This window comes from Sycon ciliatum, chromosome 7 (genome assembly GCF_964019385.1).
Source record: "Sycon ciliatum chromosome 7, ocSycCili1.1, whole genome shotgun sequence".
In the NCBI taxonomy this organism is placed as follows: Eukaryota; Metazoa; Porifera; class Calcarea; order Leucosolenida; family Sycettidae; genus Sycon; species Sycon ciliatum.
Window position 1 is genome coordinate 12,484,374 of NC_088649.1, and position 15,064 is coordinate 12,499,437.

General features: G+C 49.7%; 2 protein-coding genes across 3 annotated transcripts in view; one reads left to right on the forward strand and one right to left on the reverse strand.

Annotated features, from left to right (window-relative positions):
* The first annotated feature begins 110 nt into the window (after nucleotides 1-110).
* Nucleotides 111-1,953, forward strand: LOC135821016 (uncharacterized). Its single transcript, XM_065334065.1, has one exon. The coding sequence runs from the start codon at nucleotides 399-401 to the stop codon at nucleotides 1,422-1,424; it is 1,026 nt and encodes a 341-aa protein (XP_065190137.1). The 5' UTR covers nucleotides 111-398; the 3' UTR covers nucleotides 1,425-1,953.
* A 1,727-nt stretch (nucleotides 1,954-3,680) lies between these two features.
* Nucleotides 3,681-15,064, reverse strand: part of LOC135821017 (helicase domino-like) — a 60,142-nt gene continuing 48,758 nt past the window's right edge. The window contains exons 33-38 of one of the 2 annotated variants that reach the window (XM_065334067.1): nucleotides 14,990-15,064; nucleotides 12,576-12,825; nucleotides 11,211-11,680; nucleotides 8,618-9,154; nucleotides 7,495-7,516; nucleotides 3,681-6,027 (exon numbers count right to left, since the gene is read on the reverse strand). The exon at nucleotides 14,990-15,064 is cut by the window's right edge and continues 49 nt beyond it. In XM_065334067.1, coding sequence (XP_065190139.1) covers nucleotides 4,844-6,027; nucleotides 7,495-7,516; nucleotides 8,618-9,154; nucleotides 11,211-11,680; nucleotides 12,576-12,825; nucleotides 14,990-15,064 — 2,538 coding nt within the window. In that variant the 3' untranslated portion in view covers nucleotides 3,681-4,843. Of the gene's footprint in view, nucleotides 6,028-7,494; nucleotides 7,517-8,617; nucleotides 9,158-11,210; nucleotides 11,681-12,575; nucleotides 12,826-14,989 lie in introns of both variants that reach the window. The other variant, XM_065334066.1, reaches the window with a different exon arrangement.

Consider the following 15,064-nt stretch of genomic DNA (forward strand, 5'->3'; position numbering starts at 1 on the left):
CATAGTGAAATATGGCGAAGTCGAGGTGCGACATCGCAATGTTCTCGAAAATCATTTTTTATGATTGCATGTACGAAAATCTACGTGGTGCTGTTTTTGAAAAGTCTCACAATGACATGTTGTAATGGGCATAATGATTGTCTTGAAGAGATTGAAGTAAGTAGTTAGTTGGTTGTGCAACACAGATGTCAGGTATCTAATAATGTGCTCAGGTCGAACTGACGGATTACATATTCTGTGGCTCCCGGTGTGTAGTCGCAAGTGATCACTTGCATGGGGAGGCAAGGAGAGGTGGCTGCTTCTCCTGGTCAAGGCTCTCTATTAGTATTGCCACATGTAGTGCTTTTTGGCTCGTGCAGGATATAGAGCTCGCCTTGTCTTGTGACAAGACATACTTGATGTTCACCCGTGCAGGGTTGAGTGGTTGTGTAAGACGTATTACCTGCCTCCCAAGAAGGCGTCTCGAGACATCAGCTCCGTTGTGGTGTAGTTCCAAGAGGTCAGCAAACAATGTGCTGGCGACGACTGTCGACCTTGAAGACAACCCCGATGTCCAGTTGTATAACTTGACTGGTGTGAAAACTGCAAAGTCGTATAACCTCAATGTTCTGGAGAACAATCAACTTGTGCCTATCGTAGGTGGGCTGCCTCACGATGCTTCTAAAGTCACACGAACCGATTTGGGATTTGTGTTCGAATTTGGAGCGTTTGTGTTGTGGAATGCATCCCTGGTCGACCAAGGAGACCTACGCGTTGCACTAAAACCAGCTGAAGAGTGTCCTATACTAGATGAATCGCTGGTGAGACAAGAAGTAGATGCCCTGCAGTGCTGTATTCGTCCTGACAGCCACCGGCCCCAGTCTTCAGCTGGACAGCGCAAGTGGTGGATTGAACGCGAAACCATCATGCTGAGCGACTCGTTATCTGCTGAGGATCTGCTCGAGTACCAGCTGGCTATTTCGCATGCGCTGGCACTATCCGTTCAGCTAGGTATTATTGAGAAACGAGTAGAAGAAGCCAAGTCCAAGGTGCACAGCTTAGCAGAGCGAGGCGAAGTCACAAAGTGGAGGCGTTCCAAGCAACCGCATCAGCTGGCGTTGAGAATCTGCCAGCTGCGCTTTGACGCCAGTGAGCAGCCCGACTTGAACGAAGAAGGCTTCTACTGGAATCGGCCACGCATTGAGGAGTTGCATCTAGAGGTACTCAAGATTCAGGATTACAACTCACGTGTGCGTGCTGTCATCAAGAAACTGGATTTCTGCTCTGAGCTAGTGACTAGGCTGGTGGATGAACAGAGCACGCTGCACAATTCACGACTTGAGCTCATCATCATTTTCCTCATTGCATTCGAGTGCGTGCAGGAGCTTTACCGCATCCATGAAAGTCGACAGCGGGCTAGGAATGGCCACTCCATTAGCAATTGAAGTACTAGTAGCTGTCACTGCTGAGCATAGCTGAGCTGGTAGCTACTCACGTGCACCCAAACACGTCTATGAATGGCTATGGTGGTGTTGATGTTGCTCATGCTGGATATTGCTAGAAAACTGAGCTGACCTTGCCTATGCATCGCCACAATACAAAATTGAGTCCATCATGAAATCAATCTCCCCGGCTATCCCTGGTGGACTGCCCGCACAACAAACCTTCATTTTATTTATAATGGCTGTGATTACAACCAACGATGCGTGGTGCTCTGTGCCGTGTGTAATGGCTGTGATATCGCATTTGACATTCCGGATTTTTTCTTCCCATGGAGCTAATACTCTGTATGGCTACAGTCAGACCTTGCATAACCGCACACATGCATTTTCGACAAAAATATCCGAATAGGCAAGAGAACCGGATAATTGAACACACATACTGTATGTATGCATAGCATATGCTGTAAATCGGTAACCAGACATTTTCTTCCGGATGGCGAGGGATCCGGATAAAAGAGGACCGGATAAGCGAGGTCTGACTGTACTTCTTGTTGGGGGCACGGGGGAAGTACCACTACTGATACATGTACTGCAACTGGTTTGTTACCTGTGTGCGGGGGAGCTACACACACACACACACACACACACACACACACACCATGTACCACACGCACACACGCTTGTCCTGTTGAGCCACTACCATCTAGGTTCACGTGGGCCCTAAAGGTGTAGCAGAGAGAGAGAACATGGCACCTGATAACGCTTTAGATGCAGAAGCAGATGGAATCGGTGCAAACAGACACAAGTGTGCGGAGAGTTATGCTCTGCTGCTGTGGGACGACAATAGCTCCTAAACAACAGTGAGGATTGTGGCTTTGAGCAGATCGGAAGCAGCGGCTGCATAGGTCGCAGGGTGCATTTGCAGCACTCATGGGATATGGCCACAGTAGGTCGAGCAGTGAATGACAACCCGGTAGCAGAGGCAGGACAGTGATGGACGGCTACACCTATCCGCGACTCCGGAACCACTGGTCTCAACAAGTACACTAAAAGGCACCTGTCTGCGGTGAGATGGATTTCCCTAGCTGTCTGCGGTGAGATGGATTTCCCTAGCTGTCTGCGGTGAGATGGATTTCCCTAGCTGTCTGCGGTGAGATGGATTTCCTTAGCTGTCTGCGGTGAGATGGATTTCCCTTGCTGTCTGCGGTGAGATGGATTTCCCTAGCTGCCTGCGGTGAGATGGATTTCCCTTGCTGTCTGCGGTGAGATGGATTTCCCTTGCTGTTTGCGGTGAGATGGATTTCCCTTGCTGTCTGCGGTGAGATGGATTTCCCTAGCTGTCTGCGGTGAGATGGATTTCCCTAGCTGTCTGCGGTGAGATGGATTTCCTTAGCTGTCTGCGGTGAGATGGATTTCCCTTGCTGTCTGCGGTGAGATGGATTTCCCTAGCTGCCTGCGGTGAGATGGATTTCCCTTGCTGTTTGCGGTGAGATGGATTTCCCTTGCTGTCTGCGGTGAGATGGATTTCCCTTGCTGTCTGCAGTGAGATGGATTTCCCTAGCTGTCTGCGGTGAGATGGATTTCCCTTGCTCAGATTACCTTATACACATACCGGTAGTTATGACTGTGTCTCACGAGATCACCGTGACCATGGTGACGTGACAGTGCCACGAACACACACTACGTACATGCACTGTACAGCAGGCAATGGCACCCAGGGAACCCCCTACACATACACATAGGGCTCCCTACATTATAGTGGCATCAGGGTTTCATGGATGTCAGATGTACATGTATACGCTAACTGCCAACCAGCCAGAGTGTACTCGCTCACTACAAGAAACTAAGTTCATGTCAGGAGAGGGGAGACAGGTTCAACAGGAACAGCCAACTGATGCAGCAGGTTAACACCAAAGTAGCCAAGCATGATGGCAACCAACTCAACCACTACCGTATTTGGCAAAGGTGCACCCACAACCAAAATACAGCCGTGGGCTAAGAAATCTGACCGACGACTCAAAGTTTTTAGGTGGCACCATGCATGTTTCCATTTCAACACATAATGGGCGTTCGAAAAACCAACTCGAGGGCCGCACGAGCCTTGATGCTGCTTTTGGCACGCGAGTCGGATTTCTTTGGACATGACTGTATCTGGCACACGCATGCACGCAGAAACAAGTTCTCACCCTGCCACGGCCCCGCCAGAACACACTGCAACACACACACACACTTCAACACACAGGCAGTGCAAGAGAAAAGTTAAAATCATGGTACTTTCATGATTAAATACCCACAAATTCATGAAAGAACTCTTGTCCTTCATCACAATGCGCTGAAGGAGATGAAGAAGAGCAAAATCCAGTGAAACAAGACACCGAAGATAAAAATGGATCAATCTTCTCCGTTGCTTAGCCGTTAATAATAAAAAAAATTACATTTATACAGCTGTACAGACTAGAGTGAAAACCAGAAAGTGCATGATGACCACATGATCTTGCCAATACATGTACTCACATACACATACAGAAGCACTTTAGCACAATGGCATCAGCATAACCAAGCATAGCTTTCTTGTCCGGGTGCCGCCAATGACCGCCAAGATGATCATAAAGGAGAGGAAAAATGCTCGTAACAATCAGACATTTTTTGGGGACATTGTCTGGCATTCAACTGAATACAGGAGGAAAGAAAAGAAAAGTCACGGTAACGGTTAGTGATGAGCTCCCACCACAATAAAATACAAGTACAAGGCAGCACATCTGCACATCTGCACAGCTGACTAGACAACACACCCAGCAAGACCATAACATTCTCAGAATTCTGAACAAAGCTCGCTGCTGCTGGTCCTGCTGTGTGTGTGTGAGAGAGAAAGAGAGCAACAGGTATACAGAAAATGTTGACAGCACAGCCATGCCATATACCATACATACAGTGGGCAAACCTACAGGACAAAGGGCAGAGATGAACATGAATACAATGGTTACTACCACAGCACGCGCCAATATCATTAGAGAGAAAGAGAGAGAGAGAGAGAGAGAGAGAGAGCAACCGAGCCTGCAGCAGCAACGTATGCAGCCGCACAATGAAAACAATCGGTCGATGGGAGAGTCTGATTTCAGTGTGTTTTGCTCGCTTCAGACGGGCAGGGGACAGGGTGTGTTCTGACGTGCACATGCTTCCTTCTACAAGACATCGGCAAATCATGATGTGTAGTTGCAACGCTAGCAGAGCCGGGTGTTCTTCAAGGCACAGTCATATCACTACACTGAAGGCGGTCAAGTTGTTTGCAAGCACCAACGTCCAGTCACAAGGCATACTTCCAGTACTACTACCATGCATGTACTCCCGAGTCTGGTGTATTTTTTTCAAGGCCAGTAATAAATACACTGAAAGCAAGCAGGCTGTTTGCAATCATCAACACACTAGGACTTTGATGGGTGTCGGAGTCGGTAGTGGCCACCAGATGGAGATGTAGTACCGGCAGAGACTGCACCAGCTGCAGCATTGGACGCCGGCGAGGACACAGTAGGCGAAGCGACGCTGGACGATACATCACCTTCAGCATGTGCTGGCACTGTACTTGCAGCGGCGGTGGCGGAAGCAGAAGAGCTAACAGCAGCAGCTGCAGTGGTAGCTAGTGGACTAGTGACGGCGTTCAGTGGTGTCGTTGAGCTTGTGTGACTGCCAGCTGGGCTAGAACTGCGTAATGATAACATTGAAGATGGTTTGAGCGGTGGTGATTGACTTGCTCCTGCAGCTACAGCAATACTGCCAGCATCCATCGGGCTGGCTAACTGGTTTAGGGTAGGACTCGGTACAAGGTGACTTTGAAGCGACGGATGCGGTGATACAGGGCCAGCAGCTACACTTCCTGGTGTACCTGCACGTGGTACATGTGAAACCTGCTGCTGCTGCTGTTGCTGCTGCTGTCCTGTTGCCGCGGACGGGCCACGCATGCTAAGCAACTGTGCTTGCTGCTGCTGCTGTTGCTGAACTGCCAATGCAGCAGCTACTGCCTGCTGCTGTTGTGGTGAGGATGACTGACCAGGATGATGAGATGCAAGGCCGGCAGCGGCTGCAGCAGCTACAACCTGCTGCTGATTGACAGGAACGGGTTGCTGATTCGCAGCTACTGCAGCCTGCACCTGACTCTGCTGTTGTTGTTGCTGCTGTTGTTGCTGCTGCTGTTGCTGCTGCTGCAGGAGCTGTTGTCGTTGTTGCAAATGCTGGGCTTGCTGGGCTTGATGGGCTTGCTTAATGAGATACATCTCACGTTGTGCCAGAAGCCGCTGCTGTTGAGATGGTGGATTTCCAGCTGCTACAGCAGCATTAACAGCAGCCGTTGCTGGACCAACAGGGGTAGTCCCACGTGTCATCGAACCAGTGGCACGACCAGTCACATCAACCAGGCCAGCTGCACCAGGCAGAGCTCCGGGTAGACCTTGAGCAGCAGCAGCAGCAGCACCGGCTAAATTGCCACTTGCAGCATTGGAAGCAACGGCTGCAGCCTCTTGGGCGCGTTGTCGGGCAATCTGCTGCTGTTGCTGGATATGGTAGTGGCGCATAGCAGCTATCTGCTGCGGTGTTAGATTGGAAAGACTACCAGCTGACAAGGGGACACACAGACACACACAGACACAGACACACAGACACACACACACACACAGATACACAGACACACACACACACACACCGAGAGAAACAAAGCAGGGCTAAATCAGGCAGTACAAGATCTTGCTTATGTCTTTACTAACTGTTACAGACAACAATGCTTGCCAGTACTTTACGAAATGCGCTCCGTGAGCGAGTTACAATTGGCATCATGCATCAGCCATCATGCAGCCATAGACAGTACCGGCAACGTTCCACTGTACAAGCACAGTCAACTTTGCTAATAACGACTGCGGATATAACGACAATTCGCGAATAACGACAGAATTTCCATGCCCAGAGCAAAATCCCATCTAACTGTCATACTTATAATGAGACTTCGGGTATAAGGAGACTTTGCGAATAAGGACACTTTTCTGATGCCCCGCCAAGTGTGGTTCTACGCAAAGTTGACTGTACACTAAAGTATGGCAACACTAACATGCACACACTGCTGGACTGCATGTACATTACAAGTACAGTGAAACCTGTCTAAGACGACAGCTCAAGGGACCTTCGAAACGTGGCCTCTGTAACCAGGTGGTCTCCTTATCCAGGGTCATTTGACTGGAAATAAAATCAGCACCCCCTGGTCCCGGTTGCAATGGTCTTCAGGGACAGGTGGTCGCCTTATCCGACAGGTCGCTTTGACAGGTTTTACTGTACTTGATGTATGCGCAGTGTTGCCACATCATTATAGCCAAATATCAGTAGACTGAACAAAAATAAAATGCATCATCCGGGGGCTTTGCCCCCGGGCCCCCCCCCCCCTTGTAGTAACCCCAATATGCCCTTGAGTCCAGCGGATAAAACCACCCGCACATAAGCCTAGGCCAAGTTCGAACATCGCCAAGCTTCGTTGTACAAACCCACCAGCGGGATTCTACAGTGCACACGACTCAGGCTGAGTTTGCCGATTTCCCCCAGACAGCTGATGTTTGCATTGTAGGAGAGAGCTATGGAATCACTCGTAATGAGCAGTAAAAGCCAAAATTCTGGACCATGACTTCTAAACCAAGCACAAAGGTCAAATTTGGACACTTTCACGGCTGTTGTCGGCAGGAGACGGTCAATTGTCGGCAGGTCGTGACAGGCCTGAAAAATCGGCACGCTACTGACATGTCGGCAGGTGTGGCAACACAGTATGTGTGGCAGTAGTAGTGGTAGTAGTGGTACAGTGTGTGAGCAGTACTACAACTCTCGTACTGTCTCGTACTGTCTAGTTAATGACCAATACACAGCAGTCTCTGGCTCTAATATACAGTCACTGATTGTACATGTCCATTGACCAATGTCAATCATGCTACGCCATTATTGCAACGGCCATTACTGCGACCAGTTTTGCAAGTCTTGCAGAGTATGAACTATCCGTGGAGCGACACTAATAGCAGCAGCAGCAAAATAGGTACAGACATACACTTACTTGCGGCTGCGTTGCGCAAGAGCTATGATGACAAACAGCAACATGATGTTCCCAGTGAAGAGGCAGGCAGAATCAAAACCAACGATGACGGCGACAACAACAACGACGACCACAACAACAACAACAACCACAACAACAACCACAACAACCACAACAACCACAACAACCACAACAACCACAACAACCACAACAACCACAACAACCACAACAACAACCACAACAACAACCACCACAACAACAACAACCACAACACTCCCACATACACTCTCACACAAAACAAATAAAGACAAAGACACACCGTATTAGTCGAGAGTGTGGCACAAGCAGCTACATACATGTACAGAACCAGACTTAGAGCTTAGAAGTAGCGACTTCAGCAAATATACAATGTAGTTTAGAGAAGTTGATTGCTCCCAATGTGCAGCTCACACTTGCACACTTGCTGCTGAGGTTCAAAGTGTTCATTGTATTCTCCGCATAGGAGTCAAAGTAAAAACAAACAAATCAACCAGTCAGGCAGACAGACAGACAGACAACTGTGGATAGCCTCAGCACATAACTGACTTCATACCGACAAGTATTGAGTATTTCTCAGTATCAGTCTTGCAAGACTTATGACTACGGAGTATATCTCAGCATCAAGTCCCGTTATTACGTATGAAAACCCGCATGTCATACGCGCCGGGGAGCAAGGGCAACTTTCACATGTAAATCTCTCTACGGATTTCCGTAGGACTTTACAAAATATTTTTCCGCATTTTCCGGTTGTATCCATGGTAACGTTCAAGCCGCGTAAAACACAAGGTACACACCACGTGGAAAACAAAATGGAAAACGCGGTTTCTGTTCGGGGTGCATGCGGTGGGTGCATGCAGCCAGCGCGTCTCCAAAGCAACAAGGTATGCTTAGCAGTCATGGAGAGATCACGTAGAGCGAAACCGAACAGCGCTGATTTCTACGTGCAGTTCCTACGTTATTTTCATACGTAAGTACGTAGCGCGAAACCTCCCTAATGTCTCTTCTTGCTGGACCTTTGCTGCTGGTACAGCATTGCATGGATAATCAGCCTCCTGGCAAACCTAACCAGATACACTGTACATGTAGACATACGTTAGCACATTACCTGCTGTTGCTGCTGTGCTGTCAGTTGCTGGCGCATGCCACCATTGGGCAACATAGCACGCTGTTGCTGGGATTGCAGCTGCAAATTAGCGGCAGCCGCTAGCTGTGTTGCCGAGACAGCAGCTTGCTGTGCAGACTGAGCTACAGGCGTAGCAGCAGCACCAATGGCAACATTGCTGCCGCCTTGACTGGACGATGCTGTGGAAGCAGAGCTAGCAGAAGCAGCAGCAGCGTTGCCAGCACCGGCCGTAGCTGTTGCAGCACCACTACTACCTGCAGCGCCACTGCCACCAGCTGCAGCAACAGCGGCCGCCGTGCGTTGAAGATTCACATTAGCAGCCATACTGCCAGCAGTAGCAGAACCAGCTGCTGCTGCTGGTTTGACGTTAGGCATAGTTGATACAGAGGAAACAGATGATGATGGAGATACGACACCGGAGGGAGAGCTGAGACGTGCCAGGGTGCCAATGGTGGGTTTCGTGCCAACCAGAGAAGCAGCTTGACCCTGCTGTTGAGCAGCCGCTTGCAACTGCGCTTGCTGCTGTGAACAAATACAAACAGACAGACAGACATGCACATGCACAGACAGACATGCACATGCACAGACAGACATGCACACAGACAGACATGCACACAGACAGACAGACAGACACACAGACAGACACACACACACATGCACAGCCAGCCAGCCAGCCAGCCAGTCAGACAGACAGACAGACAGACAGACATGCACAGACATGCACAGACACACACCAAAGTGAGTTCAGGAGTTGTAGCAAATGATATAGCTGCTCTCCACTGTTCAGTATCACCTCCACCACTACACTGCACTCTCAGCTGACTAGACCCTCCTGCACACAACCATCACCACTGCGAGGACACTTCCGTAGACGATGTTGATTTATTCCTCCAGACAGCCGTTTCGCTAATACATAGCTCATCAGTGAAGGTAGATGTTGAATGATTAAAATAAGAGAAGACTGCTATTATTATAGGGTTTTTTACATACAAAACTGGCATAGCTGAGGTGATAACTCGGGGGAAAGGAAAGTGTGAAGTACTGTTGACGCGCATGGGACATGCATGCAGGGTCAGACAATTGGCGCGGAAAATCAATCACTACGACCCTCAATGCAGAAATAATGTGCCAGAATTAGTATACTGGGTAGCCACTAGTAGTGAGAGTCTGTATATTGCAGATTGCACTTGTCCGAGCGCCATGAAGGCCTGCAAACTCGTTGTGAGGTGAGTTTGCAGGCCTTCATGGCGCTCGGACAAGTGCAATATGCAATATACAGACTCTAACTAGCTACCCAGTATACTAATTCTGGCACATTATTTCTGCATGGATAGTCGCAGTGATTGATTTTCCGCGCCAATTTTCTGACGTTGCATGCATGTCCCATGCGTGTCAACAGTACTTCACACTTTCCTCTTCCCGAGTTATCACCTCAGCTATGCCAGTTTTGTATGTAAAAAAAAACCCTATACTTAGGCCAAAACAAAAAATAGGCTTGTTTCCGGTCGGCAACCCCTCAAAAAGGAGACTCGGTCGGCCGGAATGAAACTTTTTTTGGATACCTTTTTTTTGGTTCCTCAATCGTTGTGCCAACTTGTGGTATTGATGGACAAGATCACCTACACATGTAAATTGTACATATATCATGGCAAGGATCAATGTCAAAGTTGACTGACTCACTGTTCTTGTACAGCACGTGGTGTATTCCTGTTTTCGTACATACTGAGAAATCAAGCAAACAGTTCGAGTCTTTCCAGCTCCGTTATTCTAGCTCGTATCGACCCCGGAGGTTTTCGAGCCGACAGCTGAGAATCTCTGCTACCTTGTAGGTGTTTCGATTGTGGGTTGAGATTTGACTGAGTTATGACTCGTTGAGTGCACTTGCACACGTGGCATTGCCACCGTTTGTATACATTTGGGACCAAAAAAAAGTTTCAGAATTTGGGAAAAAGTGGCCCGGTCGGGCGACCGGAAACAAGGTCATTATTTGTTTTGGCCTTATAATAGCAGTTTGGATTCGGATGGAGAGCCAAGGGTAAATTTATAGTAAAGAAAAAAGGACCAAGAAACTACAAGTTACGCTATAATCAAGAGTAAAATCTACGGGTAACGATGATGCAGAGCCTCTGAGAATTGGTCTGTGCCGCGCTGAACCCAGTTTGAAATGAAAGAAGGGTGGCTATGTTAGTCTGCATCACTTAAACACATGGAATCATGCACTGTGGTACTGCACAGTCCTGCTCAATGAAATGCCATCGTGTGAATCAAGTTTGCTCCCTGGGCCAGTTCATACCCCAGTATTCCGCAAGTCACACAAAACCTGTCCCTGGGTGTGCAAGCGATCGAGAGAAGACGATTCCAGCTATTCCCACAGCAAACCCTAGTCGGATATTCGAAAAGTGGCCTGGAGATCCCTGCCCCCCCCCCCCCCCCCCCCCACTGGACTGGAGATCCCTGCCCCCCCCCCCCCCCCTCTCCCACTGGATCCAGCAGTGGCATATACTCACACTGCAATCTACTTGTGCACACTAGATAGATACTGTACAGTCACATGTACGTGTGCTGCTGAGCTTACCATAGCCGCCAGTCGACGTGCTTCGTACACTTTCCTGGTTTTCGGATCGATGTCCAGACCGGCAAGATTAGCTCTAGCCAGTGCTTGGGGATTGACTAGGCCGGCGGCTACAGCAGCTGCTGCTGCCACGTTACCAGGCTGGCCAGCTGCAGCAGCCACAGCAGCATGCATCTGTGAGAGTTGCGAACTGGCGGCAGCTGCTTGCTGTGCGTTGGCAAGCGCTACGTTCTGTACGGACATGCTGTTATTGGCTGACTGGTGCTGTTGTTGCTGATGTTGCTGCTGCTGCTGCTGCTGCTGCTGCATACTGCTTTGCGTGACAATGGCATTGGACAGGGCTGCTACAGCAGCTGATGCAGCTCCGGAAACGCTAGCTGCGGTGGAGCTGGGCAAAGACACTACATTGCCTGGCAGACGAATCTGAGCAATACTGCCAGCTGACAGGGCGGGGCTTACCAGTGTGCTTAGACCTGTGTGTGTGAACAGCAAACACACGCACACCCACACCCACATGCACACACGCACACACATGCACACACACACACACATGCACACACACACATGCACACATGCACACACGCACACACACACACACGCACACACACACACACACACACACACACACACACACACACACACACACACACACACACAGACGCACAGGCACAAAACATACGGCAAAAAACATTCAACACACTTCCTTCAGACAAAGCTTAGTAACAGCAAAGCACATGGGCTCTACAGATAGTAAGCAAAATACACAGCTCACACACAGCTCGCACAACAACAGCGGGCTGTGCTAGAAGGCTGTGCTAGAAGTTTTATGCTCCACGCAATCCTCATACGAGAAAAAATACAATACTGGCTGCACACAATGTGGTGTGTGCAGATTTTTGCCTATTGCAGAAGACTTGGTATAGATGAACATACATGACCTGCCATCAACAAGTACATAACCCCATCACAGAGTGTGTGTGTGTGTGTGTGTGTGTGTGTGTGTGTGTGTGTGTGTGTGTGTGTGTGTGTGTGTACACATGTCTGCACAGTCTCTTTCAACAGCACAGTCATGACAGTAGAGTTTCACATGACATGACATGCTGCGACAAGCTACGAGAGCGAACATTGCAAACTAACAAGCCAGAGAGTTGCACCCAAAGCAGCAGCTTGCCAAGCAGCGTGTTTTCCAGAGTGTTGGCCGCACCCGCGGTCCCAAGTGTACTCTTGGTCAGTTACATAACTGCATGTGCTGCCGCCCCCTTCTCGGTCCCGTAATGCACCCATACACACATACACAAGCATGTACACACCCACACACCCACACACCCACACACAAACACACAGGTATGTGACAGAGTTGAGACTTACCAGAAGGTGTAACTCCCTTAGCTGCACCACTGACATTTGACAGCGTCAAGCTACCAGGCACCTGTGCTGCTGTAAGCTGTTGTGGGCCCTGCAGCTGCTGACCTTGACCAACGGCACCAGCAGTGGCACCAGTTGCGGCTGCTGCTGCTGCCGCTACTGCATTCTGCTGAGCTTGAAGCTGCTGTTGCTGTTGCTGCTGCTGCTGCTGTTGGTGGTGGAAGCGGCGCTGTAATGATTGCGCATGATTCATCTACACAAGGCCAAACAAACACAGGCACAGGCACGGGTAAGCAGCAGACGCGAAATGGACAGCATTCCCAGTGCAAACAAGTGCGTACTCACACCAAATACTGGCAAACCCAGGGCTTGCATATCCTAGCATGTGTCAGCACTCGAGTCTCTGGACGTTAGCTCATACAACAGTACATGGCTTCCCCGTGTACAGCCAGTCTCCTGATTCAGTCTCATTTAACTGGAAATGACATCCCTTGGCCCTAGATTCAGTGGTCCTCAGGCCTTTTCAGAGTGTTCAACTTGACATATTTTAACGTATTTTCAAGCGAGCGAAGCCTGGCATGGAGCCAGGAATGGAACCAGGGATGAAACCAGGAATGAAACCAGGGATAGAACCAGTGATGGAGCCAGGGATAGAACCAGAGATGCAACGAGGGATAGAACCAGAGATGAAGCCAGGGATAGGACCAAGGATGGAACCAGGGATAGAGCCAATCAGGGAGCCAGGGACGGAGCCAGGGACGAAACCAGGGATAGGACCAGGGATGGAACCTGGGATAGAACCAATCAGGGAGCCAGGGACGGAACCAGGGGTAGGATCACACCAGCTCAAAACACACTCAAAAACTCCACGGCAAGGACAAACTACTATGATCAAGAGTACATAACCCCCCCCCCCCCCCCCCCCCCCCCCCCAGAGTGTGCAACGCCGATCCAGCTCTGCATAGGGTCTTGGCCGAGCGGAATCGGATCTTCTGATGTCATGCGTACACTCCACACCAGCGCAAGGCCGGTCTCGAGGCAGGGCACCATTGTTTTTGATCCAAGAGTACCCGTGACTCCCCGGGTTCCCCTCAGATGTGTACGGTATTATGACGCAAAGATCCGATTCCGCTCGACCAAGACCCTATGCAGAGCTGGATCAGGCGTTGCACACTCTGGGGGGTTATGTACTCTTGCTATGATGTACATGTATAGGGGGCAATCAGTAGGATTGCAGAGTAATTGGGTGCTACAAGAGGAGCAGCTTTTAAACACTTTCATACGTAACGCAACTGAGCAGCAAAAGTAGGTCCAGCCACTAAGTAGTTGTGTGGTAAGTACAGTAAGTAGTGATGAGTGAGAAGCAAGCCAGCAGTGCCACATAGCTGTGGTGCGTTGTTGAGACTGTAAGTGACAGCTGAGCAGCACATTAATTCATTATAATAAGAGCTGAGCAAGAATTGACCAACCAGGGCCAGGTGCGTAGCTCGCATGGGGCATGGAGGGGGGGGGGGGGCATGTGCACCCCCCCTCAAATTTCGACCTAGGTTCAGCATGCATGCTACGACCATGAATGACATGCACCAGCCATGGCACAGTAGCACTGTCCTGTAGTGTACATAGCTAGCAGGGCTGTAGCACAGGGATTTCAGCTGATCCGGTCCAATGGGATACTTGAGCGGAAAGGAACCATCGTTGCAAACAGGGACTACCTGGTTATTGGCACTAGATGTCAGGGGCAACGTCGGAAGGTAATTAGTGTGGTACGGTCAGCCATCTGAAGCACAAGTTAGTTGTGGGGGAGGGGTGCCGAGCCGAACATTTTTTGGAAATTTAGATCCCAGATCAGTGTATTTTATTGATTCACAGGGTATCTATCTGGGGCAAAAAGTGGTACGGTCAATACTGTAGTGACCGTACCGTGTCCAACGCCCCTGCATCTGGTAGCATGATTTGTGTGGTTCAACCTTGTAGAGCACAGCCCAATGCTCACAGTGAACATCAGAGCACAGGGTATCAGAGCACAGGCCAATGCTCACAGCGAGTATCAGAGCACAGGCCAATGCTCACAGTGGGCATCAGAGCACAGGCCAATGCACACAGTGGGTATCAGAGCACAGGCCAATGCTCACAGCGAGTATCAGAGCACAGCCCACTACTCACAGTGGGCATAAGAACACAGGCCAATGCACACAGTGGGCATCAGAGCACAGGCCAATGTTCTCAGTGGGTATCAGAGCACAGGCCAATGTTCTCAGCTAGGAGGATGCACAGTACATGTACCTGGCACAGTACCTGGCACAGTACCTGGCACAGTACCTAGCACAGCTACAGGATCCATACACTTGGATTTCATTGAGCATATTGCAGAGGAAAGGAGTTGACACAAGAAAGAAAAAAGAACCTGGCCAACTCACATTTCCAGCTTGTCCTTGCTGCAAGGCCCTGGTGCTAGCTGCAATCTTGTCATTGGCTTGCTTTTGCTTGTCCAG

What these genes read in the sequence shown, in the direction of transcription:
- LOC135821016 (XM_065334065.1), top strand. Translation starts at nt 399, where the DNA reads ATGTTCACCCGTGCAGGGTTGAGTGGTTGTGTAAGACGTATTACCTGC.